A 27,458-nucleotide genomic window follows, 5' to 3' on the forward strand; every position below is an offset into this window, starting at 1 on the left:
CAACGCTGTCCTGTGTCCTGCCTGGGCTAAGAAGGTCATTTTCCTGAGCCTTTTGCTGAAAGGGGTCCTCGCTTACCTGTGACTCCTGCACCCCAGTCCTTGAGGCTAAAGATGGAAGGAGGTTGCCTTGTGATCTGGAAGTTGAAGAATGAAGCCTAATATCCCCAGCTCCCTGAGGGACCCAGTCCCTCAGAAAGGACCCAGTACCTTCCTTCTCCTATGGGTCCTCATCTGCTCCTCTCCCCTACCATGCCCCTGCATGTTACCTGGCTGAAGGGGCAGAGGGGGCATAATGAGGTGCAGGGAACAGGGAGGTAGATCTCATGGCCTGGGTTTAAATCCAGGCTCTGCGGCAGAGCTCTCAGGCCACTGGCCCAGGTTCTCTATGCCTGGCTTCCTCCTCCAGCAAGCTGGAGGTGTACCAGGACCCAGGGATGGAGAAAAGCAGCCCCCACCACACCCCTGGCACCGAGAAAGGACTTAATAAATGAGACCGCATCCTGTTTTATAGCAACAGAGTTAAGTGTGAACTCAGAGCCCAGAGATAACTTGGCTCCATGCTCAGAACAGCCCTGCATTATGTGGACCAGAGAGCTGGAGAAGGGGTCTGCATCTGGACAATACTGGGAACATTTCTCTTCTTGAAGACCCCACTGTTTTCCAGCCACTAGAAAGAAACTTTCTACCTCAAGTTCTTTCCTGCTCTTGCTTTGAATCAGACAGGCAAAGGGTGCATAAATACTACTGCTCCAGGAGGCTGCCCCTTGAAAAGCTTTGTAATGAGACAGCTGAGGAGCCCAGAGGACTTAAACTCAAATGACTGGAGAGGCAGACAGGTGAGATAAATGTATAGGGCAGCTTAGAGGTAGGGTGTTATGAGCTGGAGGCCTCATGAACACCCAGTAAAGGCCATCAAATAAGTTAACGTAACTCTCCCACCCAAAGGAGCCCTCTGCAGGGGTCATTTCTGTCTGAGAGCTATAGTGGGGGCCCTCACCTAACCACTTGCTAGACAAAGGCTGGGGCTGGGGCCCCAAGGGGGCCCATGACCAAGGTCATCCAGAGCCAGGCCTGTCCCCTGGTTGGGGGTCTGGGGACAGGGTAGCTTGGCCACTGTAGAACACAATGTGGCAGTGTCTTTCTGGAGAGATTGAGCAATAGAGGACAAGGCTGCTACTTCTCACCCCGATGCCCTGACCTCCATCACCTCCTCCCACAGATGGAGCAGACACCTAAGCCAACTCCCCAGTACCTTCTGCACCCTCCACCAGCCTAGGCACAGCCTGGAATCACAGCGCTCACCTAGCCAGTGGGACCAGCCAGACAGCCACGGGACTCCCATGTCTTTCTTTCATCTGCTCTGCACCAGATCCTGGGCTAGAACAAGAGGATAAGACAGCACCCTTTAGAACCACAACGCTAGCAAGTGCTTACATTGCTTTTATTATGTGCCCCGCATGGACGCTAAGCAGCAAGTACTGTTGTTATTCCATTTTCCAGGTTAACCAACTGAAGGAGGGACATAGAGAAGAAGCCACCTTGCTAGATCGCTTTGTTTAATGAGTGGCAGAGCAGGGAGCAATCCTGCTGTCCGGCCGCTACAGCCCCTGGCCTCAGATGCCTGCTGCAGTGCCTGACAAGACTGGAAGAAGCAACTGTACCTAACACTGGTTCGAGGTTGAGGCCAGGCCAGGAAGAGAGACAACTTGTAATCTCAACAACACCACCACCCCCCAACCTCAGTCAGCAGGGACCTGGAACCCTACAGCGGCTCTGCAGCCATTCGGCTGGCTGAAGTTCTTCTGGGGACGCAGCAGGCCCAGCACACGGCCTGGCACTGAGAAGACTGGGGGCTCAGCTCCCTGGGAAAGGTGAGCGTCCCTCCCCCGAGCCTCTGACGGCCGCAGAGAGAGGGCTCCTGGCTGGCGAGCAGCTTGGCGCCCACGCGGGGCTTCCTAAGGCTGGGGAGAGACCCTAGTCGCACCGCTCAAGTAGCCCCGCAGCTAGGAGGCTCAGGAGGTGGGGGATGGGGAGGGTAGAAAGTGGGCGGAGGCTCCCAAAGCAGAGGGCGCGCCAGGCGGGAGCTCAGAGGGGCTGGGAGGAGTTAGCATGAGGAGGGAGAGGAGGCGGAGCAGGGGAACCCCCCCCCCACCCTCCGAAGCGGAGAGAGTCCTGGGTGGGGTTCCCAGGCGGCGCGGGAGGCTGAGCGCGGCCCGGCCGGGCTGACGTTCGGGACCCTGGGCGGGGGCGAGGCGACCCTACACCTCAGTCCCTCCAGGCTCACGGTCTGGATTCGCTGAGGTGACATTCTGCCCAAGGGCTAGCCGGTGGGAGTCCGGCTCAGCAGTCTCCGAGCCTCCCCCTCCCTACCTTGGGGGCGCAAAGAGTATGGGGGCAGGGCCAAGGAGAGGTTGAGGGCCCGCGCCCAGCGCGCCTCGGGTCAACTCCACACGCCCGCTGAGAGCACAGATGGACGCGGCGCGGCTCACCTCGGGGGCGCCCTGCCAGCTGTGCGCCGAGATCCAGGCAAAGGCGGAGATCTCGAGCCAGGGTGCGCCCTCCCCGCGGAGCCGCGGGGATCCGGCCGCCGCGCCCCCCTTCCTACTGGGAGAAGAGTGGGCGCTGACCCTGCAGGTCCTGGAAGTGGGGGCTCAGAGCGCCGACTCCGCCCACGCCTCGCCCATCCCCAGCTGCTGGCCCAGGACTCCTCCCCACCCAGACCCCTTCCTGGGGCTCCCAGTCCCGGCGCTTCTAGGGCGCGGACCCCCGCCTGGCCGTGCCCCGCCCCCGGCCCCCACCCCGCCGACGTCGCATTAGCATGAGCGACGCAAGTGGCCGGGGCACCACTTGGGGGCCGAGACTCGGCGCGTCACAGCCCCGAGTGGAAGGGAAAAAAAGAGGAGGCGGCGGCTGCGGTGGAGGCCGGAGCCAGCGCGAGGGAGGGGGTTTGGCGGTTGGGCGAGCGAGAGCCCAGCAGCAACGAGATATCCCGCGCGCCGGGTCCTGGGCGCCCCCTCTCTGCGCGCCCACCTTCCCGGCTGCACCTGAGCGCGGCGCGGCGAGGCCCTGATCGGCCCAGAGCAGCGGCAGCGCTTCGCTGGACGAGTCCTTGCCTTTGCCTGGGCGCCGGACATGAGCCCCGCCACCACCTGAGGCGCAGGGGGCGCTGCGCGGCGAGTACCGCGTCCCTGGGATCCCCGTCTCGGCACTGCGGGGCGCCCCCACGGACCCAGGCGGAGGCATCTGCATACGAGCAGCACCCCAGGGGTATGGAGCCCGAGGCGTCCGCGGGCCAGGCCCGGGCCGCGGCGGCGAAGCTGTCGGAAGCGGTGGGCGCGGCGCTGCAGGAGCCCCGGCGGCAGCGGCGCCTGGTGCTGGTCATCGTGTGCGTGGCGCTGCTGCTGGACAACATGCTGTACATGGTCATCGTGCCCATCGTGCCAGACTACATCGCCCAAATGCGCGGGAGCAGTGACAGCGCCACCCCGGCCACCGAAAGCTGGACGCCCACCCCTCTGCCACCCACCGCGGCCAATGCCTCCGTGGCCAACACCTCGGCGGCCCCGATGGCTGCGAGCCCAGCTTGGCCGGCCCTGCGGCCCCGCTACCCCACGGAGAGCGAGGACGTGAAGATCGGGGTGCTGTTCGCGTCCAAGGCCATCCTGCAGCTGCTGGTAAACCCACTGAGCGGGCCTTTCATCGACCGCATGAGCTACGACGTACCGCTGCTCATCGGGCTGGGCGTCATGTTCGCCTCTACGGTCCTGTTCGCCTTCGCCGAGGACTACGCCATGCTCTTCACCGCGCGCAGCCTGCAGGGCCTGGGCTCGGCCTTCGCCGACACATCCGGCATCGCCATGATCGCCGACAAGTACCCCGAGGAGCCCGAGCGCAGCCGTGCGCTGGGCGTGGCCCTGGCCTTCATCAGCTTCGGGAGCCTGGTGGCACCGCCCTTCGGGGGCATCCTCTATGAGTTCGCTGGCAAGCGCGTGCCTTTTCTGGTGCTCGCGGCCGTGTCGCTCCTCGACGCGCTCCTGCTGCTGGTGGTGGCCAAGCCTTTCTCGGCCGCAGCTCGAGCGCGGGCCAACCTGCCGGTGGGCACGCCTATCCACCGCCTCATGCTAGACCCCTACATCGCCGTGGTGGCAGGCGCTCTCACCACCTGCAATATCCCCTTCGCCTTCCTGGAGCCCACCATCGCTACGTGGATGAAGCACACCCTGGCGGCGTCCGAGTGGGAAATGGGCATGGTCTGGCTGCCGGCCTTTGTGCCGCACGTACTGGGCGTCTACCTCATCGTGCGCCTGGCAGCGCGCTACCCGCACCTGCAGTGGCTCTACGGCGCGCTCGGGCTGGCGGTGATTGGCGCCAGCTCTTGCCTCGTGCCTGCCTGCCGCTCGTTCTCGCCGCTGGTGGTCTCACTTTGCGGCCTCTCCTTTGGCATCGCGCTGGTCGACACTGCGCTGCTGCCCACGCTTGCCTTCCTGGTGGACGTGCGCCACGTCTCAGTCTACGGCAGCGTCTATGCCATCGCTGACATCTCCTACTCCGTGGCCTACGCTCTCGGGCCCATAGTAGCCGGCCACATCGTGCACTCGCTAGGCTTTGAGCAGCTCAGCCTGGGGATGGGCCTGGCCAACCTGCTCTATGCGCCCGTCCTGCTGCTCCTGCGCAACGTGGGCCTCCTGACACACTCTCGCTCTGAGCGCGATGTGCTGCTAGATGAGGCACCGCAGGGCCTGTATGACGCCGTGTGCCTGCGTGAGCGCACCGCGCCGAATGAAGACGGCGAGCCTGGCAGCCCGCCTGGCCCTTTCGACAGGTGCGAGGACGACTACAACTACTACTATACCCGCAGCTAGCAGGCCCGCTCTTTCTCCAGGCCACCCACCCTCCTCCTTTGGGTCCAGATGGCTTCACTTCTAGCGCCAACTCAGGCTCAGGGCCCCCCACCCCCGCGAGCACCCCAGTACCACTTCAGTCCAGTCTTCACTCGCCCACAGCCCCTCTCCAGGACTCCCCCTATTTCTTCTCTCTCGCTCTCCCCCGCCCCCAACCTCGTCCGAAGAGGCACGCAGAGCCTTGGAGACCCTGAAGCCATTGCACCCTGGGCAGAGGGGAATTGGTGTTCGGGCCAACCAAGAAGCTGCCCAGGGTAGAGCCACATGTCTGTCTTCCCTTGCGTTCCTCCCAGTGCCAAACTCCTCGTGTCGCACCGCGGTGCCTCGGCCCGAATTAATAAACTGTGTTTGTCCGAGGAGGCCTAGTCTCTTTACTGCTGCGGGGAGGGGGAGGCCTAGTCGGAGCTCAGGCTGCGGATAGGGTAAGTGATCTCCGAGCGCAGGCCAGGCCTGTCCAGCGGTCAGTGGAGAGACGGTGGCCCTTTGCTGCCTGGAAAGAGGTGCCAAGAAAGCAAACCCCACACGGGCTCTCATCGCAGACCCCCTAACGCACAAGTTCCCCTCTGCCAGGGACAGCCCCTCCTCCCCAAGCCCAGCGCAGCGCCCAGGGGTGCCACCTGGGGGAGCTTGCGGCCTTGCGCTCCCACCGCCCTTTGAGGATACGCCCAGAACCTGCCTGAGCGCTGGGGAGGCCTGGCTGCGCTTCCCTTCCTGCCGGCTTCGCGCTGGTCCAGGCTTCGAGAAAGGAGCCGGAGCAGAGCCGTGGGCCACGGAAGAAAAATGGGCCCTATCTTTGAGGGAGCGAGTTCAGGAAGGCGTGTGTCTGTTCTAGCCCCAGGCTCTGTCCTTGGAGCAGTGCCAGAGCCAGGCGGGATGGAGAGGTGACAGAAGAACCTGCCCACCCCCACCCCCACCCCACCCTCGGGGGAAGCAGCTGTCAGGAATGTTCCAATCCTGGGTTTCCGTCCCGGAGCCCCAGGATCAGGTGGGGGACACTCTCAGCCCGGCAATCCCGCCGCCCTCGCAGCCTTCGGATTCCAGGAGATGCGCGGGCTCGGGACACCTTTGAGGTTCTCAGGGCTAGTGCGTGACTGTCTGGTTGTGTGGGGGAGCAGGGTCTGTCTGTGCGTCGTCTGTGTGCACGTCTGGGAGTGTCTATGGGGGTATCTTTGTCTCAAATAGTCCGCCTCCTACTACTGCCCCTGGGCAGCGCGCCGTTGGCCGTCAGAGAGTTCCCTACTCCAACTCCCACTCAAATGCCAGAGGATGGAAGGCAGAATAAAGGGAGGGAGATGCTACTGTCATCCAAAGGCGAATCCTTATGTATTATTTTGCAAGGAGGGTTTGAGCCAGGCCATGATGGGAGGGAGAGGTTTTCCCGGGACCCCGACACTCAGCAGGATTCTGCATAGGCAGCTGGGGATCAAGGGGTTGGGGTTCCCGGGAACAGGGGCGGCCGGACTGGGGGCAAGGGACGTGGGCAGGACAGTGCTCTGCGGACTCGGTCCCGGGCCTGGAGTCTCCTGTGGATGCCCGAGAGCGCCGGGAAGCCGTCTGGGGAGGTTCAGGGGCTGGGGGCGGGATCGCGGGTGGGGCTCGGGGGACCGAGGACGAGGACAGCGGAGGAGAGAGACGGGGGAGGGGCCAGGAGAGGGAGGAAAGGGAGCAGGGGGAGGGAGGAAGAAGGAGAGAGAGGCGCGGCTGTTCCGGGCAGCCAGTCCTGCGGCCACGGGGATCCGGCGACGGCGGAGGCTGTACCACAGACCCACGAGGCGCCCCCACTCCGCGCTGCTGACGCACCGCCCCATCCCGGCTCACACCCCCGCCCCAGTCCTCTTGGTGCAGGGCAGCGGCGGCCGAGACAGGGAGCTCTGGAGAGCAGGTGAGAGGGCTGGGCGGGCAGGGAGGGGCGCGTCCAGACACTGACTTTCTGGGGTGTAGGAGAGGGTAGCGCCGGGGTCCCCCAAGTCCCTTGCAGCCACGGCGGTGGCCGTCGGGGACATCTGGACTCAGCAGCTCGGGTGCCTGTGCAGTCAGGACTGCGGGGCTGATGCGCGGTTCTCCATCGCCTAGGAGCTCCGAGGTCTGCGTTTCTTGTGCGGGGTGGGAGGATCCGTGGATCTCATCGCGAGCCCCCAAAGCACCCATGACCACCCGGCTCTGTTCAGACTGGGAGGATGGGGGAGTGGCTGCGGGTGGAGTCAGCTGTGATGCTGGACCAGACTGGGGCTGGACCTCCAGGGCAGAGCAGAGACTCCCCCTCCGGGAGGCCTTCCTAAGCCAGGCCAGCCGGGAGCACAGTGGAGAGCATCAGACAGACATCACCCTGAGGTTGGGCCCAAGAGCCAAGGAGGAAGAGGGCCTGGCACCTGGTAGGGGTTCCTGACACCTACCTAGCATTCTCCTACGGGCCCCACAGCCATCCTGAGCCAGAGGAGGCACAGGCTGCACCATCTATGTGGCCTTAGCCAGCTTGACCTTGTTCTGAGGACCCTCACTGCACTCAGCCACTTCCACCCAGCAGTCAGAAGCAGCCCCAGCCCTCTATCTCTAGGCTTAGCTGGGCCTGATGACCACCCAGTCAGTGCCTCCTGTGCCTGCCTACAAGGACGTCACACACTCTCCAAAGTGGAACCAGGCAGTGCCAGGATCCTCTGCACTTAGGTCTGGTTCAGCCATCTGCCTGGGTGTTCTGTCCCCCGGGCCAGCTAAGCCGAATGCCAGCACTGAGTTGTGCCTCTGGGTATGGGTGGTAGTGGAGGAATGGGCTAAACACCAGCTTTGGACTCAGGAGAAAGTAGCAGCTGTGGGTGGAAGTTCTGGTTGTGTGGCTCTGCAGGCCTAGATTTAAGGGGACCTCAAGGGACAAGGTACCCTGCTGCCCTAAAAGCCGACCTCTGCCCCTCTTGATCTGGCTCACTCCTCCTATACCTTCCAAACTGATCTTCCCAGCCTCAGGCTGTTGGGTGGTTCTGAGGGGTCTTAGCCATCATCCCTCCACATTCCCATGGTGCCTACACTTGCGGCCTGCTCACCGGACCCTGCCCAAGTTACAGCTGTCGAGCAGGTCCCAGGATCCTCCCCACCAGCCCAGATGGCTGCTAGAGCTCTGGACCTTGAGGGCCTGGAGTCATCCTTACCTTCATTCCCATGAGCCTTTCTTTCCCTCCTGAAACAACGTCCCCTGGATGTCACACCAGGCTCCAGGCCAGGCCCCAGAGGTGGAGTGCTGAGCATGTAGGTTTCCTCCTACCCTTGAGAAGTTCACAACCTGGTGAGCTGGTGGGGGGAGATTTTAATCCACCAAGCCCACATCAGCTGGACCCAGGAAGAACAAAGCCGGTGGCCCCTGGTACATGGGGAGTGGGCCAACTGGGTCCCCTCCAGGGCTGTTCTGGGGCAGTCAATGGCCTCGAGGGCTGCAGCCTCTCAACCACAGGTCCCAGCTGCAGGCTCCCTCCAGGACCCACTCTTTCCCACTGTGGTCTGGGGCAGGTCTGCATTCGAGATTGGACTCAGGCCTGCACTGAGGCTCCTAAACACTCTGGTCAGCCTGTAGCCTCCTCTGGGCAGGGACAGGCAGTGGGAGGGGAAGTTCATGGCAGACCCAGGTGACTCCCATGTTGATGCCTCACCTTCTCTGTTCCCAGGTGGGCACCTCTGCTCTGCAGGACCAGGAGTCACCAAGATGCCCATTTTGGAAAAAGACCCCCACAAAGTAGCTGCAAAAACTCCCAGCAGTGAGGAGCAGCCTGTGAGTGACTTCTGGGGCCCTCTCTCCTCCCCCTGCTCAGTGGTGAATAGGCCTGGACCTCGGCTGCTACCTGTGCCCAGGTTGAGCTGGGGACACTGTCAACCACATTAGTCAATCCCAAGGCTAGGGAGAGCTGCCTCTGTGACCCCAGGTTCCAGTGGCTTTGAGCATGGTTCAGTAGCTCAGGGTGCAGCTGATTCCCTGTGCCACCCCAGCTGCTGTCACACTCAGCCCTGGGGCATCAGGCATCATCTTCTCCACTGGCAGTGCCCCCTCCCAGGTGGGAATCCCCCTGCCCTTTCTGCCCAGCCTCAGGGATAGAGGTTGATGCACATGCGGGCTCCTCCTGCCCTCTCCCTCTGAAGCCTGCCCACCCTCTGACCTCACAGACCCCCACAGACCCAAGAAGGGGAGGGACAGGAGAGAGTGGTGGGCAGTCTGGCTCACTGAGGTGCTGAGAAAGCTGCATGCTGCCCAGACCTGTCCTCTCCTGGTCTGCCACCCCCACTTGCCAGAGCTGTAGAGACAGGATCGGACAGGCAGGGACTTTCTCCCGCATCAGCACACATTCATGCATTTGCTCATCTGCGCTCAGGAGATGGAGTGCCAGGGTGCGGGGTTCTGGTACCTCTAGAGGACTCAGCCACTCCACAGAGGAGAGGCCTTGCAGGCCCACTGTTTGCCACTGTTGTATAATTTTGTTTTTGTTTTGTTTTGTGTTGAGATGGGCCTACCTATGTAATCCAGGCTGGCCTCAACTCACGGTGAGTCTCCTGCTGAGTGCTAGGATTCCAGGCGTGCATCACCACACTTGGCCGACATAGTACAATTTAAGCAGTGATGTAAAAAGTCCTACTGTCCAATCATGGGGGACCAAATGAGGGAGAAGGAAAGGAGGATGTGGGAGCAAAGGGGGAAAGGGGGTGAAGAGCCAGGAGAGGGAAGCAAACGGAGGTTGGCTGCAGACTGATTTCAGCTCTTCGCTCTGCCTCCAGGTTGTCCCCTGGTGGGATGACTTCTGCCACTGTATGCCTCAGTTTCATCACCTGGCTCTGTGACCCTAGATGAATGTGCTCCAAGGGACTCGAGAGGGGAGTGTCATGCCCACCAGGAGGAAGTTGTGGGGCTCTCCCAACCCCAGCTGTACTCTGGGCCCCCAAAAGCCACCAGTTTAGGATTTCTTCTGAAGGACGAGCCTGGAGCATCATAACATTTTACATGCCTACTTGGGCCCTGTTGTTTCCCTCACTGGATTGGCTCTGAGTCCCTGTCTGGTAGGAGTAGTTATGTTCCATGGTGAGGACTTGGAGAGCTTTTCAGAGGAAAGCACTCACCCTCCCTGTTCATGGGGAACAAAAACCCTGCCTGGGCTTCATGAGGAGCTCGGGTGCCAGCCTCTCCCTAGGTGGCACCCAGCAGAGCTCTGATTGGCTGCCAGGGCAGCACAGACCCATACCTCCCACCACGGTCAGCCTGCACTGCCCAGACCCTCTTCCTCAGTGAAGGCTGACCACTACCAACAGTGTCAGTAACAGGACTCTCCTGCACCCATCTGTTAGAGTGGGAGCACTTTCCTATCGGGTGACCTTGGGGTCCTATGGGAGCTAAGGGCCAGCAGCCTCTGATGTAGGGAGAAGCCAAAATACTGGCAAGGGGGAGGACTTGCCCAAGGTCAGCATCAGGGTTAGGCAGGAACCAGGTGTGTCTGTTGCCAATGGCCAGTTTTTCCTCTGCACATTGTGCCCTCCTAAGCCCCCAGCAGAGTGGGGGCAGCAACAGCAAATAGGAGCATCTTCATAATTCTGCTGAACTGAGCCCTAGAAACAGGCCCCGGGGGAGCAGGGGTGGGACAAAGTGAGACACACACCCACTGGGGACAGGCGCTGGCCCACTGTAAGGACAGTGAATGTCTGTGCCCTCTCCACCAGGGGCTGCCCAAGCTGCCAGTGCCCCCCCTGCAGCAAACGCTGGCCACCTACCTGCGGTCCATGCGGCACCTGGTGCCTGATGAGCAGTTCCAGAGGAGCCAGGCCATTGTGCGGCAGTTTGGGGCCCCTGGTGGCCTCGGTGAGACCCTACAGCAGAAACTCTTGGAGCGGCAGGAGAAGACAGCCAACTGGGTGAGCACAGACAAGAAACTCCTGGGACAGGGACAGGTGGCAGACAGGAGTGAGAGGGAAGTGGGACAGAGGAGGGTGCAGGGAGAGACACGACAACAATGGGGGAGGTGGTGCAGGGTGAAGGGGATGGGCAGGCCTGGTGGACACAACCACAGCACAGCAATATTTGTGGAGTGAGTACACAAACCTGACCCCTCCGGGTCCAGGATGGGACTGTGGTCCCCACTGGCAAGGCGCCTCTTTTGGGGGTGCAGCTGTCAGGTAACAGGGCCCCTTCCCGTGCTCCTTCCAGGTGTCCGAGTACTGGCTGAATGACATGTACCTCAACAACCGCCTGGCCCTGCCGGTCAACTCCAGCCCAGCAGTGATCTTTGCTTGGCAGCCCTTCCAGGACACCAGCGACCAGCTCAGGTGCAGCCCCTCGGTGGCTGGGACACACTGCTGCCCTCCAGGGCCAGGTGCCCATGAGCCTCGTGGGGGAGGTGTCCCCAGTGCCATCTGCAGCACTGTCAGAGCTGACTGAGCCCAAGACAGTGATGGCAGGCAGCTGGGCTGGTGGAGTTGGCAGGCTCTGCTCTCAGACCTGGATGGGGCAGCAGTGGGGACATGAGAAGGAGTGTGGGCCCTGGAGGTTGGAGGAAAGTGGCAGGATCATTGGCCAGGAGTCCCCACACCTGCTCTCTGCCAGCCCTGCAGCCACAGGCAGCCCCTCCTCTGCAGTGAGCTTGGCTGCGGATGGGTGGGTGCAAGAAAGGCTCTCCAGCTGGCATCCTCCCGGCCCCCTTGCCAAGAAGCCCGGCCTCACACAGGCAGGGAGTGACCCGTGTCTGGCACAGCTCCCTGGGTCTCTTCCCCAGCACCACTCTCCCTTTCATTAGTGACTAAAGGGCAAATGATGGACTCTCCCAAGAGACGGGGTTCTCCAGAACTACAGGGCCCCTGCCCGTCCAGCCCCTGTGCTGGCCTTTCCCAGGGAAAGCTCCAGCCCTTGCCATCCACCTTCCTGCAGCTTCTCCTGGCTCCTCTCTCTCCTCCTCCTCTTCCTCTTCTTCCTCCTCCTCCAGTTGATTCTGTTTTCACCTCCTCCCCACAGAGCTGCTCCACCCTGGTTCTCACCAAAGGAACATTTAACTCAAGATAGAGCTGGGGGGGGGCGGTCAGCAGGATCCCCCTCCCATTAGTTTTTAGGGGTGGCATATGGTGGGCAATGGCTGCATCTGGAGCAGAAGAAGGGCAGAGAGAGCAGAGTAAGAGGAAGGTAGGGAGGAGGAAGAAGGAAGGAAGGAAAGGAGGAGGGAGGCTGGGAGGAGGGAAAGCAGGAGAGGAGGAAGCTCAGCCCCGTCTGTCTCTGCAGGTTTGCAGCTAGCCTCATCTCGGGCGTGCTGAGCTACAAGGCCCTGCTGGACAGGTAGGCCAGCCCAGCCTGGAAGAGTAGTGCCCTGCATGGCAGAGCTGGGGGGCTCGGGAGGGCAAGGACCCCGCCTCTCCCACTCCAGGTTCCTGGCTTGAATCAGAGCCAGTGTCCCCTGCCCGCCTCCTTCTCACCATCAGGGTGTCGGGTAGCCAACAGGCCTGACCTGGAAGGGCTTTTCTTCCTCGGCCCTTTGAAAATGCCCCTACCTCCCCACCTCTGTGCCCACAGGGGAGTGGGTCTGGCCAGGCAGACAAGTGGAGAAGGAGGAAGAAGAGGTGGGGTAAAGTGATGCTGGCTTGTTCAAGTGGATCCAACTCTTGTCTTTACCTGCCTCGGGCTGAAGGCTTGGACCTGCAGCTGCTCTGAGAGGAAGGCGGGGCCCCAGATCCAAAGGGCACAGAGACCCAGGGTCAGCAGACCTCGATCTGAATTTAGAGACCACAGTAGTGGGGGTGTGGACCTCAGGTGAGGCTGCTAAAGCTACCAAGGGTTTTTGCTGCACCCAGAAGGCAATGTCAGCCCTGCCCCTGCTGCTGGGGCCAAGGACCAGCGTTGCCTGCCTCTCCTGGCTCCTCCCCACTCAGCTTCCACCCCACCCATCTCCTTCCTGCTTTCAAAAGTGCTTCTCAAACTATCTCTGGGGACCATTTTTTAACGAATTACTAGAAAAACGTAATAAAGGCACCAAATACAAGAACAAATGTTCATGATGGGATTCAGTAGACATAACATTCCCACTTCATGGCTGGTTCAGCCACTCTCCCGGTCACGGGTCACCCATGATGTTTGGGTTTGAGAGGCAGTGCATGGGACTCTCCAGCCTGCCTACTCCCTCATAGTCTCTACCCTCTGGGCTCAACTCAGTCAAATGGACTCATCGTGCCCACTCCTGCCAGTTGTCCAGTACTCCTGGCTGGAATTCTTCTCTTTACCAGTCTATTACTTGTGGTCTACTCCCCACCCATGTACCCTAAGACTCATCAGAGCAGGAAAGCCGTATTTTCTCTGCCACTGTATCCTCAAACTCCAGCATGGTGCCTGCCACATAGGAGGTGCTCAGCAAATATGTGTAGGCTTCTGAAAGGGTGAAAGGATGAATGGGTGAATGGGGAATAGTGGATGGGGTGGATGGCTAGGTGAACAAATGAATGAGTGGGTGGTAACTGAGTCAATGGATGCATATCAAGTGGGTGGATGGATGAATGGATGGATGGTGGATAGATGGATGAATGTGTAGACAAATGGGTGGATCAGTGGATGGATGGATGGACAGATGGATGGTAGCCAGATGTATAGAAGACAGATGAATATATGATGGCTAAATGGATGGATGGTGAGTTGATAGTTGTGTGGTGGGTAGGTGGGTGAATGGATGAATGGTGAATGGATGAATAGATGGATGCATGGTGGATATATGGATAGAAAGGAGGGAAAATGACAGACATAGTCATGCGGAGACCACAGGAGAAATAGAATGTTCTGCCTTGAACTCAGAGGAGGCTTCTAGAAGAGATAATGAGTAGGCTCTTAGGGGAGAGAAGCAGAACAGTAGAGTTCAGAGTAGAGGAGAAAGCATGCCAAGCAAAGAGCAGCATAAGCAAAGGCACCAAGGACTAAATAGCAGGTGCATTTTCACATGCATGAGCTAGGTGAGGGTAGAGTAGGGGAAGTTTGGGAAAACCCTGAGGGTTTCCGTAGGCCACAGAAATAGGGTGCTCTGTTACTTCCAAGCATGGAGGCTTGACCACAGCCGCTGACATGATAAAGCAGGGCTGGATTTGGTGCCCTGTTTTTCTTTTCTTTTTTTTTTTTGTATGGGGATCGCCGGACCTGCTTGTGAGGCAGGTGGCAGAACCACTGAGATAAATCCCCAGCTGGCGCCCTGTTTTTCTTAACCAAGTTACAACAGAGTGCTGATCAAGTACTCCGTGGTCGAGGACTTCCTTGACTTGTGCAGGCCCTGGGTTTTATCTCTGACACCCCCCAGAGTTATGATAGAACCAATTCTGATGTTCCCTTTCCCCCTGCACCTCTTACGGCTGCCTGCTCTCCTCCCCTCCTCCAGCCACTCCATCCCCACAGACTGTGGCACAGGCCAGCTGTCGGGCCAGCCCCTCTGTACAAAGCAATACTATGGGCTCTTCTCCTCCTACCGGCTCCCTGGCCATACCCAGGACACACTGGTGGCCCAGAAGAGCAGCGTCATGCCCGAGCCTGAGCATGTCATTGTGGCCTGCTGCAACCAGGTGAGTGACCCTTTGTGGCCACTGCAACCTCTTGGATTTGGGGAGGGTATGGGGTTCGCAGTACCAGGTGTACTTGTCCACTCTTGCGCTGAAGGTGCCCAGCCACCTGGCAGAGTCACACAGTGAGCTGGGGCACAGGGGCCCCATCACTCCCTGTTCCCTTGTTTAGGAAGGGGGTGGTCACCATTAGGGAATCCTTGTCCCCAGCCCACCCTCATTTCAGCTCCAGGAGCCATATCAAGGTGGTTGGGGAGCCCAGCATGGCCTCAGCTTCCACCTTCTCATTGAACTATATCTGCATAGTCACCAGGTCTGGGCCTTCATGGAGATCACACACACACACATACACACACACACACACACGAGACCCCCACACATGCTGGCTGTGGGCCACCACTCACCCTCATTCATGCCATTGAACTCTCACAGTGACATGAAGAGGGGCTGTCAGGTCTCCCTCAGACAGACAGGAAGTGGGGGGCCCCAGGCCTGGCCACCACCCCATGGTCAGTCTTCACATGGGTTCCATGGAGCTGGGAAGAGCCCCACAGGCTCCTGACCCTTCTCAGTTCCCACCACACTGTGTTCTGTTTGTTGAGGCTTCACAAAATATTGCATCTGACAAAAAGCCTTATTTGCTTAAATTCTGGGATATTTTCATTGGTGCTTTTCACTAAACCCAAATTTGATGACCATTTTGGAACCCCCTCATCCCTGCCCACGCTGTTCCAGTGTTTTCTTCTTGGGCTTGCATTTCACACATTCAGTAAATTGGAACTCAGTGGAAGTCTGCCCTCTGAGGGCGGCTGTGACCACTGTCCCAAGGCAGCCCCCCGACACCCAGCAGCAGCCACACAAGGAAACCTTGCTCCTCATGGACAAGTCAAACCCAGCACCTCCATCTTCCACATGGTGCAGTCCCAACCCCTCAATTTTAGCACCCAACTCAGGGCTCCTCCTCCTACCCAGCCTGGGGACACTAGGCAGGGTGGGGCAAGGACTCCTGTCCACCAGCTGGTGAGGACCCCCTGCCTTCACACAGCCCAGGCTCTGGCCTTTGGAGCTGCAGAATGTCAACACTGCACAGCTTATATGCAGAGCATTGTGGCACACACGTGTGCAAGAGGGTGCACAGATTGTTTTGCAAGCTGGTTTTCAGTCTTGCCCTCCACCTTGTCTGCTGGCTAGCTTTTCTCTCCACTCACCCATGTGTCCGAGGCCCAACCCTGTGGGCTCCCTGTGGAGCTCTCATCCTAGCTCCTGCTGCGCTGAGTGTGGACACAACTTTCCACGAGCACATGACGTTCCTTGCGGCCTTCCCCGCCTGGAGGGAGGCTCTGCTACTGTGTGCTAAGGCAAACAAGCAGATAGGTGCACATCCTTCCAATGCACCTCAGGGGACAGGATGTCTCTCTACACCTTAGGCTAAACTCTGCTTGCGTAAGTACAACCGCTGAGCGCCAGGTATGCACATTTGCAGTTTGAGAGACACCACCCTCCAACAGCGGTTGTGCCAATTTACACCTCAGTGCCCCAAACACAATGGATTAACATGAGCTAGGAGCCACACAGCCTGTTTTGTTTTGTTTTTTTCTGGCGAGGAGGGGCTAAATTAATCTGGTCTTCTTTGAGGGAGCAGTGTGAGTCCACCACAGTCAACAGCATTGAGCTGTTCCCCAAATTGGGGTAACTCAGACCCCAAACCCCCTGGAAGGCTGGGGCCCAAGCATCCTCTGTCTCAGGCTCTCTCAGAAGGCTCACCAAAGGCATGTGGCCCCAGCTAGCTGGCCCACATGACTGCTGACCTGTGTCCCCACAGTTCTTTGTCTTGGATGTGGTCATCAACTTCCACCGCCTCAGTGAGGGAGATCTGTTCACCCAGTTGAGAAAGATCGTCAAGATGGCTTCCAATGAGGATGAGCACTTGCCTCCCATCGGCCTGCTCACATCAGATGGGAGGAGCGAGTGGGCAGAGGCTAGGACGGCCCTCGTGAAAGGTCAGTGCCCACCTTGTCCCTCCCATCTGTCCTGCTCAGGTGGCCAGCTGAGCCAGAGGCCCTGTTGTACACTTGTGGTGTTGGGTAATGCTAGCCTTCCAGTGAGGCTAAGGATTGTGTGGACATTAGGATGCTGGGAAGGGGTTTTGTGCAGTAGGAAAGATGCTCCCATGTGGTGCTGGCTGTGATTTACTGGTGCACTGCCTGTGGTTTTCTAGAGATTGAGTCACTGGGAGTGCGGTTGGATGGGGCTTCAGGGTAGAGCCAGCTCTGGGAGGCACAATAGTTCCTTCACCTGATTTATTGTCCTGTTCAAGTTCATCCTCATCCTCCGAGCTGCCCTCTGCTCCATGAAAGTTTCCACACATTCCCATAAGAAAGCTGGTAACGGGGGTAACCCACTTTCCGGTCCCCCTTCTATCTCTCTTAGACAGAAGCTTTCCTCCCCTCAATAAATTTTTTCTACTTAAGAAAACAAAGACAAAAACAACAACAACAAAAAAAAGAAAGCTGGTAACAGCCTTGAAATGTTTTGATCATCCTCTGGAAACTACTTTTCAGACCAAAGCCAGAGCGAGTTGGAGTAGGATGGAGCACCTTCCTTTCATGCCTCCAATAAGATGCAGGGTTCTAGGAGGCCTCACCTGCCCCCAGGGACAGTACCTGGTCAGGCAGTTGCTTGGCCACCCTGTGTGTCTTTACTGGAGACCCTGGTGGGGCTTGGGGTGAGGGACAGAGGGGGAAGGCCCTGCCCTGAGCATCTCAGTGCAGGATCAGGCTGAGGGCATGGGCAGGGGACCCAAGTGCCCAGGACTGCCAGATTTACCTGTGTAAAGCAATAGAGACTGCAGGTGCTCAATCAGTACTCCGGGAGGGAGCACTGCGGGGAGCGAGACCTGTGCCGTGAGCCAGAACAGCCAGGGGGTGGAGGATGGCATCTAATGTGGGCAAAGCTGCCGTTCAGCAGGGGTGTGCTTGCTACTGCCCGGGGACCACAAGGAGAGTAGCTGCCAGCAGAGATGGCTGGAGGGGACACCCTGGCCCCTGGCTGTCTGACACCTTTTGAGGTCCCTCTCTCTGGAAGGCTCCTCCCTACCATCCTGAAGAGCTCAAGATCCGCCTCCTGGCACTGCCCTCACATTGGCCACCACCATCTGGGCCGTGTGTGACTGGCATTCTGAGGGGAGTTTTGCCCACATTTGGTGGATGAGTGCAAATTTTGAAGTTCAGGCCCATGTCTGTGTAGTTAGATTTTTCTGGTGCTGGGGATGGAACCCAGGGCCTCACCCGGGTGGGGGAGCACTCACCACTGAGCTGCAGCCCAAGCCAGCTCTTTTCCCAAATCCACTGTGCAACCACAGCGGCTGCCCAGTTGTGTTCATTAAGTAAAAGAATGGAGGGTGAATCAGGTGCTGGCCACTGATACACTGCCTCCTTACCAATGAACTAGTCTCTCATCCAATTATTGGGCATGTGCTGACTGCTTTTCTAAAAAAGAGAGCTGCAGGGGCCGCCAGGCGTTGTGAGTGGACTCTTCTCCGGGATCTGACCACTGTGCCTGGGATTAATCACTTACCATGAGAGAGTGAGTTAAGTCCCACAGGGGACTGCAGTGAATCACATCCCCCGCCTCGCCCCTCCAAGGACAGAAGGCAGGCTTCAAAATAATCACCTCTGTTTCCAGCCTGCTTCCCACTTTATTAGAAGCCCAGGCTCTCAACACTGTGACACTGACGGGGGTTGCCTGGAGGTCTGAGTGCTTAGGCTGCACTCATTGGAATTAATTTGTTAATGGCTGTTGAGCTGGCTTCTGAATGGAAGAGCAGTTTCTGAGGGAAAGGAGAGAACACATTCAACCCCCTGGGCAAGTAGGCTGATCCATTTAGCACCCCTGACTGATCCACTCCTTCCTGGAGGGTGGTTCCTCCCCTGCCATGCCCATGGAGGGGACCAAGGGCGACCCTTGCTGAACATTTCCATTTCAGAGTGGAAGAGAATGGTAGTGTGGACAGGGTCGACAGTGAGGTAGAAGGTACGGGTGGATCTGGGCATAACTCCAAGGCTTGAGAAGGGAAAAGAAGAGAGAGAGAAGGAGAGGGAGGAAGAAAGGGGGGGAGCTGCTGGGGTTTGACTGGGCCACTGATTGGGTTTGGGTGGGGCACTGTTTGTGGAGCTGGGGGACAGTGGGGAGTGGGTGCGATGTGTCTGATGTGTGGCTCATGGAGTGATCCAGTGGAGATGTCAGATTAGGTCTATGTGTTGGGGCTGGAGGAGAGGCCGGTACAGAGATAAATTTGAAAGCCATCAGCACCTAAATGACATTTCAAGTCATGGACCTGAGTGAGATCATCTAGAAATAGGAGAGCAGGGTCCTGGAGGTCAGGGAGAGGAAGATGCAAAAGAGACTGAGAAATGGCAGTTCACAGAGCAAAGGAAAACCGGGAGCCACAGCGTCCAGAGGGACAATGGAGAGCATGGCCGGATGTGACAGGAGGATGGGACAGGCTGGGTGTGAGTGGCAGGCTGGAGCAGCAGCAAGGAGTGGACAGCTCTGTGTGGACAGGCTGCCCAACAGCAGAAAGGAGTTGCCCATGAGGCACTCAACGTGCAGGCAGAGCCAGCAAGGGTGGGCGGCTGTTGAGACATCCGGGTGTTATGGAGCAAGAAAATGCTTAACTTATGGAAGAGTGTGAGGGTCCAGGAAGTGTTTCTGGTAGGAGAGGCAGATGCAGGGGTGTAGACAGGGCAAGAAGGGATCCAGCTGGAAGGAGGTTAAATGGGGTTGGGGGTGAATGCAATGGCTAAGCAGATCGTATGGATGGGAAAACAGGAACTGGGGCTCCAGGCTCAGTGGCAGGAGTTGTGGAGGCTCCTGCCCTCCAGCAGTTCCTGGCTGCAGAGCAGCAGAGACAAGCGTGGTGGGGTGTGAAGATAGTGTGGTGGGCAGCAATGTGGGGGCTGGTGCAGTGCAGCAGCAGGGACAGTGCCCTGGGGATCAGAGTCGAAAGGCTCCAGATGCAAAGGAAAGGGGTGAGGGAGGAGAAATTGCTTAGGAGTGGGAACAGGGTAGAGGAGCCTCCCACCAACTTGGCCCCGAGCTGCATGAGTGTGAAGGAAAACTGTCCCAAGAGGGCTGCGGGGACTGGGCCACAGGAGCACACACTCCGATGAGCTTGTGCAGAGGACCTGGCTGTGCGGGGAAGTTGGCGAGTCCAAGGTTCCAAGGCAGGTGGTCCAGAGCTGAGGAGGAAGGAGGGAGGTGATGAGGAGAGGGGAGGGTCAAGGGTACAGTGAGCATTGTCAGCCATGTCCCCTCCAGGCCTTAGCTAGGGGAAGCTGCTCCCAGCTCCTGGCCAGCCGGGGCCGGAGCTGGCAGTGGTCACAGGGCCTGGGCTCCCTCTGGCCCATAGCAGTACCTGCATTAACATCACGGAGTGGGGCGTGCTGAGGTCACTGCTGCCTCCCCCCCCAGGACCTGAACACTGGTCCAGTGGGCACTGTCCACCAAGGAGGCCTTGCCCAAAGCAAGCTCCTCTCACCCTGGGGAGACCTGGTCCTGTGTGCGTTGACCCTTCATGTATGCACTCTTTCCCTAGAGACATGGTCCCAGGCCCTCCACCAGCCCCAGCTCAGACATCCCTTCCTCAGAGGTCTCGGGCTGCCTGCCTGGCCCTCTGCCCTGACACTGAGAGGTGAAGCCCATGGAGGTCCAGGGACCAAGAGGGTAGAATAGCCTGCTCACAGGAGCAGGGCTGCATGCTGCAGCCCTCATGCCTTTCCTGCCTACCCCCCACCCCAATCACCAGGAGCTTTACACACAGAGATATCGCTGTTGGCAGCTGCATCAGCCACTGTCAGCCTGGGGCCACAGTGCCAGGGGGTACAGCAGCATTTCAAACAGAGTCCTGGGGGTCCCTGGCCAGTCACAGCCCAGGTGCGTGCAGGGCAGCGTGACTCAGCCCTGGCTGTAGATGGGGTTGGTTGATGATGTTAACCTCATCTGGAGCATTCTTCTGAAGACAAGACAGATGCCTGGGCCCTGGTGATATTCCCAGGGCTGGGAGAGGGGCTGGGGAACCTATTTTTAAGGCAACCTGACAGTTTCCTGTGCAGCCAGGTTGGAACCAACTCGCTCAGACAATCACTAGAGTTTCAGAGCACCCAGCCACCCCTCGTGCACGGATCTTAGGGTCTTCAGTCATCAGTGACGCCTGTGAGATGGAGATCTCGCCCCTTGAGCAGAGGTGGCAGCTGTGTCCCCAGGATCCAGCAGTTCCCCACCTTGGAGGCAAAAGCATCCAGCTCCCTGCCTGGGATAGGCAGCTCCTGGAGGGAGGGCAGGGCACATCTCTCAGGACTTCCCTTCCCATCAAGCCGTGAATCCGTGGCCTTCCTGAACCCAGGAGGAACTAACACCGTTATCCTGGTCTGGAAATTTAATTAGACGTTCAGCCCTGAGTCTGGAAGACAGCAGCGCTTGTCAATTTGTAGGAAAAGGATGGTCAGCTTGGAGGCCCCTGAGCGCTGGCTTTCCTGGGGGCTGTGAAGAGACTTTGCGAACAGACCACTAGGGCAGATGCTCTCTGTTTACACAGCTCCATAAATATTTATCCCCAGCAGCCAATTAGAGCTCGGCCGCTGCTTCCGAGGAGGGAAGGGACGGCAGCTGCAGACGCCACGGTCATGGTCACAGCTTACAGGAACCTCTCAGGATGGGGGCATTCGGCTGTTTAAATACTGCCATCCAGAGCTAGGCAAGTCTGCTGATTTTATAACCAATGACACATTGGCAGTAACAGCGTCTCTGATTTAATTGGCCCAGAAATACCTCCCATGTTCCTGGCTGAATGAGATTTCCTTTCTCTGGGGAGGGCCTGGGGCCACATCTCCCCCAGGAGAAGTGTAGGGCCCTTCATGGACCAGGGCATTCAGACAGAGAGAGGCCTGGCCCTGCCCTGCCCTTCTGTGTCCCTGTAGCTTGGCTTCCCAGTGGGTAGGATGAGGGCACAACAGCTGAGCAGATGGCCTGGGGCCTGGCGTGCTGAGGGTGTTCGCCCATGGTAGCTCTTATTAGATCTGGGGAAGCTCTCTGGGGACACTTTGCCCTAGGCACACAGATTCCTGGAAAAAGCTAGTGAAGTTGAAAACTGGTACCTGCTGGATGGGCACTGCCAAGGCCGATGTCCATTTCTTTCCTAACCTCATGAGTGCTGGGTTGTTTTTCTATACCTACTCTCTGCGGCACAGTAGTGTAGAGGCTGGAGGCAGCTGGGAAGCGCTTTGTTGTATCTCCTGCCTCCCCAGCCATCCACCTTCTCCTCAGCTCTCCTAGCCTGAATCCCCTTAAGCTCTTGAGGTCGTCTGCCTTTTGGAAGGATGGTTGGAACCAGAAGAAAGGGTGCTTTGTGGTTCTTGGGTTTTTTTTTTTTAATCAAGTTAAATGTATTAGGGGGTCACTGCAGCTGCACATGCAGTTGTAAGAAATAAAGCACAGAGAGCCCACATGTTCCTGTTTCTCTCCAATGGGAACATCTTGCAAAACTGCACCACAATATTCCAACCAGGACATTGACATTGATCCTGACACTGACACTGACATTGACAAGGTGGAGCCACAGGATCCAAGGCAAGGATCCACCATGTGGCCTTTTTCCACTTTCCTCCCACCTTAACATTTCTTTAGCTCCTGGCAACCACAGATTTGTTTTCCATTTCTATAACTTACTGTTGTTTCAAGAATATTACATAAATGAAGTCAGACACGGGGTATGATTGTTGGGCCTGCCTTTTTTACTCAGCATAACTCTCTAGAGGTCCGTTCAAGTTGTTTCGAATGTCAGTAGCCCATTTCTTTTCGCTGCTGAGTGGCATAATGTACTGCAGTTTCTCTAACCAGTTACCCTTTGAGGGACATGTGAGTAGTGTCCAGATAGTAGTGTCCTTGGACATCTGTGCACAGGTTTTGATGGGAACATACATTTTCATTTCTTTCCAGGAATGAAGTGTTATAGTTGCACGCTCAGCATTTATTTATTTATTTATTTGGGTACTGGGGATTGAACTCAGGACCTTACATTTGCAAGTCAGGCACAGTGCCACTGAGCTAAATCCCTGGCCCATGCTGGGTTTTTTTTGCTTTGTATGTTTGTTTGTTTTGGTACCGGGGATGGAGCTCAGGTCCTTGCCCTTGTGCAGCAGGCTGCGAAACCACTAAGCTAAATCCCCAGGTCATGCTCAGTTTTTATTATTTTTTTATTAATTAATTTATTTATTTGGTACTGGGGATCGAACTCAGGACCTTGCGCTTGTGAGGCAGGCACTGGAACCACTGAGCTAAATCCCCGGCCCTAATGCTCAGTTTTTAAAGAAACTGCTAACATACTTTTCCAGGGTGACCATACCATGGTACATTCCCATCAGTGTGTGTGCGTGATGCAATTTTTCTGCCTTCTCTCTAGCATTTGGTGTTGTCATTATTTTTTATATTTGTACTTCTGACAGGCATGCAGTAATGTTCCATTGTGGTTTTAATTTCTTTTTTTTTGTATTAAATTCTTTTATTGGTACATTGTAGGTATACAACACAATTACATTTCTCATTGGGAATTGTACCTTTATATAATGCATCTTGGTTCTTATTTTTTCCCCATTCCTAGCCCTCCCTTCACGCCCTCCACCCTTCCCTATTTACAAAGACTTTGTTTCCATTTTTTCCATTTCTCATCATTTTTTACTTTCCCTTCTTTCCTTCTCACTACCCCTACCCCTTTCGACCTTTTATTCCTATTTTGCATTATCGATTATTCATTCTAATCATTGGTACATTTTAGTATACAATATAATGACATTCATCATTGGAAATTTGCACCTTTACATAGTCTCTCTTGGTTCTTGTTTTTCACCTTTGCCCAGCCCTCCCTTCAACCCTCCAGCCCTCCCTATTTACAAAGATTTTGTTCCTATTTTTCCATTTTCTCATATTAATCCCATTCCCTTCTATCCTTTCCCTTAGCCCTCCCACTTCCTTCCCCTTTGGGACGATGGCTCAGAAGCCCCTACCTCTGGGCCGGGAACAGTGGGACTCAGTACCTTGGTCTGGTGGTCTGGTGTCCTCTGCGCCTTGGTAATGTGGAATCAGGTGGCTGCCTGTCTGCAGTGGGGTGATCCGGTGTCTTCCGCGTGACTCGGGACCTCGGTAGGGCGTGCGCAGACCTGCCTGTCTGCAGCGGGCTGATTCGGCGTGTGTTCCGCGCGACTGGGGACCTTGGCAGGGTGTGGGTAGACCTGCCTGTGGGCAGACCTGCCTGTCTGCAGTGGGGTGATCCGGCGTCTTCCGCCTGACTCGGGACCTCGGTAGGGCGTGCACAGACCTGCCTGTCTGCAGCGGGCTGATTCGGCGTGTTTTCCGCGCGACTGGGGACCTTGGCAGGGTGTGGGCAGACCTGCCTGTGGGCAGACCTGCCTGTCTGCAGCGGGCTGATTCGGCGTCTTCCTCCTCAGGACCTCGGTAGGGTGTGCACAGACCTGCCTGTCTGCTTGTGGTTTTAATTTCTGTTTCCCTAGTGATTGATACATTGAATATCTTTTCATGTGCTCATTTCCCATCTATTTATCCTCTTTGGTGAAATATTATTTTATCTCTTTGCCCATTCTATTGAGTTGTTTGGTTTATTGTTTTGTACTGTGAAATCTGAGAGTATGTATTCTAGACACTCCTTTATTGGATACGTGGCTTGCAAATATTTTTTCCCTGCCTGTAGCTTGTCTTTCCATCTTTTTAACAGAGTGTTCCATTGTGTCAAAAATTTGAATTTTGTTGAAGTCCAATTTATCAATTTTTCTTTTTTATGGGTAGTACTTTTGGTGTCAAGTGTCAGAATTCTTTGCTTAGGCTAGATGTCAAATCTTTTCTCCTATTGTTTTTTCCTAATCATTTTATAATTTTACTTTGTACATTTAAGCCAGCAATCTGTCTTGAGCTAGTTTCTGTATAATCTGTGAGATTTATGTCAAGGTTTCTTTTTCTTTTCTTTCTCTTGCCGGCAGATGTCCAAAGTCTCTAGCACCACAGTCTTTGCCCCTTTGCCATGATCAGTGGGACATTTGCTTGGGTCAGTTTTGGGGTTCTCTATTCTGTTCCACTGCTCTGCTTGCCCTTCTGCTAGTATCACAGTCTTGGTAACATGGGCATAGATTGTGTCCTCAAGTTGGATACAGTGATGCCTCCAACTTTACTCTTTTTCAAAATCACTCTAGCTGTTAGTTTATTTACATTTTCATAAAGATTTTATAATAATCTTGTCTACAGCTATGACATATCCTGCTGGAAATTTTGATGCAAAATGCTAAGCCTATGTATCAATTTGAGGAGGAGAGGGGATGGATGTGGTCAAAGTATGTTATATGCATGTAAGAAAGTGATGCAAGAAAACCCAAATTTTTGCAAAGCTATTATGCATTAACAAAAATATGTATATATATTTTAAAAGAAAAATACTTGGGAAAAATGACATCTTCACTCTGCTGGGTCTTTGAAAGCGTGAATATGATATAACTCTCCATTTCCTTAGATCTCTGAGTTCTTTCATTAGGGTTTTGTACTTCTAGTACACAAGTTCTTTATATTTTGTTAGATTTATTGTGAAGTCTTTAATTTCTGTTGAATGATTGTAGTTGTTATTGTGTTTTTAACTTTGGTGCCATATGTTTGTCTCTGGAACACAGAAATATAATTGATTTTTGTATGTTGATCTTATAACTTGTGACCTTGCTGAGTTCACTTAGTTCTTGGAGGGCTTTTTGTTTGCTTGTTTTTGTAGATTCCTTCAGATTTTTTACATAAACAATCATGCCATATGAAAATAGAGGCAATTTTTCTTGATCTCTTTGCCTTTTATTGCCTTCTCTTGCCCTAATACACTGGTCAGGACTGCTGGTACTTCCTGGACTAGCGGTGGTGAGAGCAGATATTTTTGTCTTGTTTCTGATCTTAGGGAAAAAGCATTTGGTCTCTTAATTTTAAAAATGATATTAGCTACAAATTCTTTTAGATGTTCTTTATCAGGTTGATGAACTTTCTATTACTAGTTTCCCAAGAGATTTTGTCATGAATGGATGTTGAATTTTGCCAAATGCCTTTTCTATATTAACTAATATAATCACATAATTTTTCTCTTTAGTCTGTTAATACAGTGGATTGATTTTTAAATATGAAACCAGCCTTGCATTCCTGAAATAAGTCCCATATTTAGGCATGCTGTATAATTATTTTTATATGCTTCTTAGTTCTATTTGCTGATTTATTTATTTATTTATTTTTTGGCGGTACTGGGAATTGATCCCTGGAGCCTTCATGCAGACTTCCCAGTCCTTTTAATTTTTTTTTGAGATAGGGTCTCACTAAGTTGCCCAGGCTGGTCTCAAACTTGTGATCCTCCTGCCTCTGCCTCCCTGAGTGCTGGGATCACAGCCATGTGCCACCATACCTAGCCTATTTGCTAATGTGTTGTTCATTATTTTGCACCTATGCTGATGAAGGATATTGGTCTAAGTTTTTTGTTAATTTGTTTTGTTTTGACATGAAGTTAATATCAGAATCATAAAATAAATTAAGAAGTGTTCCCTCCTCTTATATATTTTCTGAAAGAGATTGTATAGATATGGTGTTGGTTCTTCCTTAGAAGTTTGGTAGAATTCTTCAGTGAAATCATTTGGGACTGAAGATTTCTTTTGGAGAAGTTTTATTTTTTATTTATTTATCTTATATATTTATTTATTTATTTTGAGACAAGGCCTCACTTTGTAGTGCAGGCTGGCCTTGAACTCACTATGTAGTGTAGGCTGGCCTCTAACTCACAGAAATCCTCCTGTCTCAGCCTCCTGAGTGCTAGGATTATAGACATGTGCCACCATACCTGGCTATTTGGGCGAGTTTCTTTTTTGTACCAGGGATTGAACTTGGGACCTTGCTCTTGTGAAGGTGAAGGCACCACTGAGCTAAATCCCCAGCCCCTATTTGGGGGAGTTTTAAAACACAAATTCAGTTTCCTTAATACTTACCAGGTTACTCAGATGTTCTATATCACATTCAATGCATGGTAGAAGCTTACATTTTTCAAAGATTGGTCCATTTCATCTCAATTGTCAGATCTATGTGCATTTTTTATTGTATTTTTTATTTCCTAGGGTCTAGTGAGATTTCCTGTTTCATTCCTGATACTGGAGACTCATTCTCTCTTCTCTCTCCTTATTCCTCTTTCCTCTATCCTCTTCCTTCCATTCCTCCTTCCCTCCCTCCCTCTCTGTCTCTTTTCTTGTCAGTCTTTCCAAGCATTTACTGCTATAAATTTCCCTCTCATCAATACTTTAGATGTATCTCACAAATTTTATATGGCATTTAAAAATTTTCATTCATTTCATTGTATTTTTATAATTTCTCTTTAGGATCCCTCTTTGATCCTTGGATTAGTCACAAAGTGCTATTTGGTTTTCACATATTTGGAACTTTCCCTGTTCTTTTCAGTTATTGATTTCTACTTTGTTTCCATTGTGATCAGACAGCAAACTCATTTTGTATTATTTCAATTCTTTTCAAAGTGTTGAGGGTTGTTTAATGGCCCTGGACATAGCCTATCTTGCATATGGTTCATGGGTACTCAAAAAGAATGTACATTCTACTGTCATTGGGTGACGTTCTCTCTAAGTGTCAATTAGATCCTGTTGATTGTTGGTGGTATTGAATTCTGTTGTATTCCGGCTGATTTTCTGTCTACAATTGTCTCTCAATTGTTGGCAGAGGGGTGTTAAAGTCTCCAAGACAATGGTAGATTTGTTTCTCCTTTTAGTTAGGGAGTCTTGAATTCACATATTTTATGGTATTGATATAGGGGAGTAGATGTAACTGCCAAACCTGCTAGATATCCAAAACTTCAGTTTGTGTTCTCTAAAATCAAAGCATGAATTCTAGGAACAACAGAGGTTAAGGTCAGGAAAAATTTATTGAGAGAAAGATAGTTCCTGTCTAAGA

General features: G+C 54.7%; 2 protein-coding genes across 2 annotated transcripts in view; both read left to right on the forward strand.

Annotated features, from left to right (window-relative positions):
• The first annotated feature begins 2,100 nt into the window (after nucleotides 1-2,100).
• Slc18a3 (solute carrier family 18 member A3) lies at nucleotides 2,101-5,260 on the forward strand. Its single transcript, XM_004874526.4, has one exon. The coding sequence runs from the start codon at nucleotides 3,270-3,272 to the stop codon at nucleotides 4,860-4,862; it is 1,593 nt and encodes a 530-aa protein (XP_004874583.2). The 5' UTR covers nucleotides 2,101-3,269; the 3' UTR covers nucleotides 4,863-5,260.
• Nucleotides 5,261-6,609: 1,349 nt separating this feature from the next.
• Nucleotides 6,610-27,458, forward strand: part of Chat (choline O-acetyltransferase) — a 43,852-nt gene continuing 23,003 nt past the window's right edge. Inside the window, exons 1-7 of the mRNA XM_021251954.2 lie at nucleotides 6,610-6,783; nucleotides 8,552-8,655; nucleotides 10,584-10,775; nucleotides 11,068-11,186; nucleotides 12,130-12,183; nucleotides 14,255-14,435; nucleotides 16,255-16,432. Coding sequence (XP_021107613.1) covers nucleotides 8,590-8,655; nucleotides 10,584-10,775; nucleotides 11,068-11,186; nucleotides 12,130-12,183; nucleotides 14,255-14,435; nucleotides 16,255-16,432 — 790 coding nt within the window. The 5' untranslated portion in view covers nucleotides 6,610-6,783; nucleotides 8,552-8,589. The remainder of the gene's footprint in view (nucleotides 6,784-8,551; nucleotides 8,656-10,583; nucleotides 10,776-11,067; nucleotides 11,187-12,129; nucleotides 12,184-14,254; nucleotides 14,436-16,254; nucleotides 16,433-27,458) is intronic.

Source organism: Heterocephalus glaber, unplaced genomic scaffold, assembly GCF_053883595.1.
Source record: "Heterocephalus glaber isolate CG9 unplaced genomic scaffold, H.glaber_assembly_v1.0 deba00001150, whole genome shotgun sequence".
In the NCBI taxonomy this organism is placed as follows: domain Eukaryota; kingdom Metazoa; phylum Chordata; class Mammalia; order Rodentia; family Bathyergidae; genus Heterocephalus; species Heterocephalus glaber.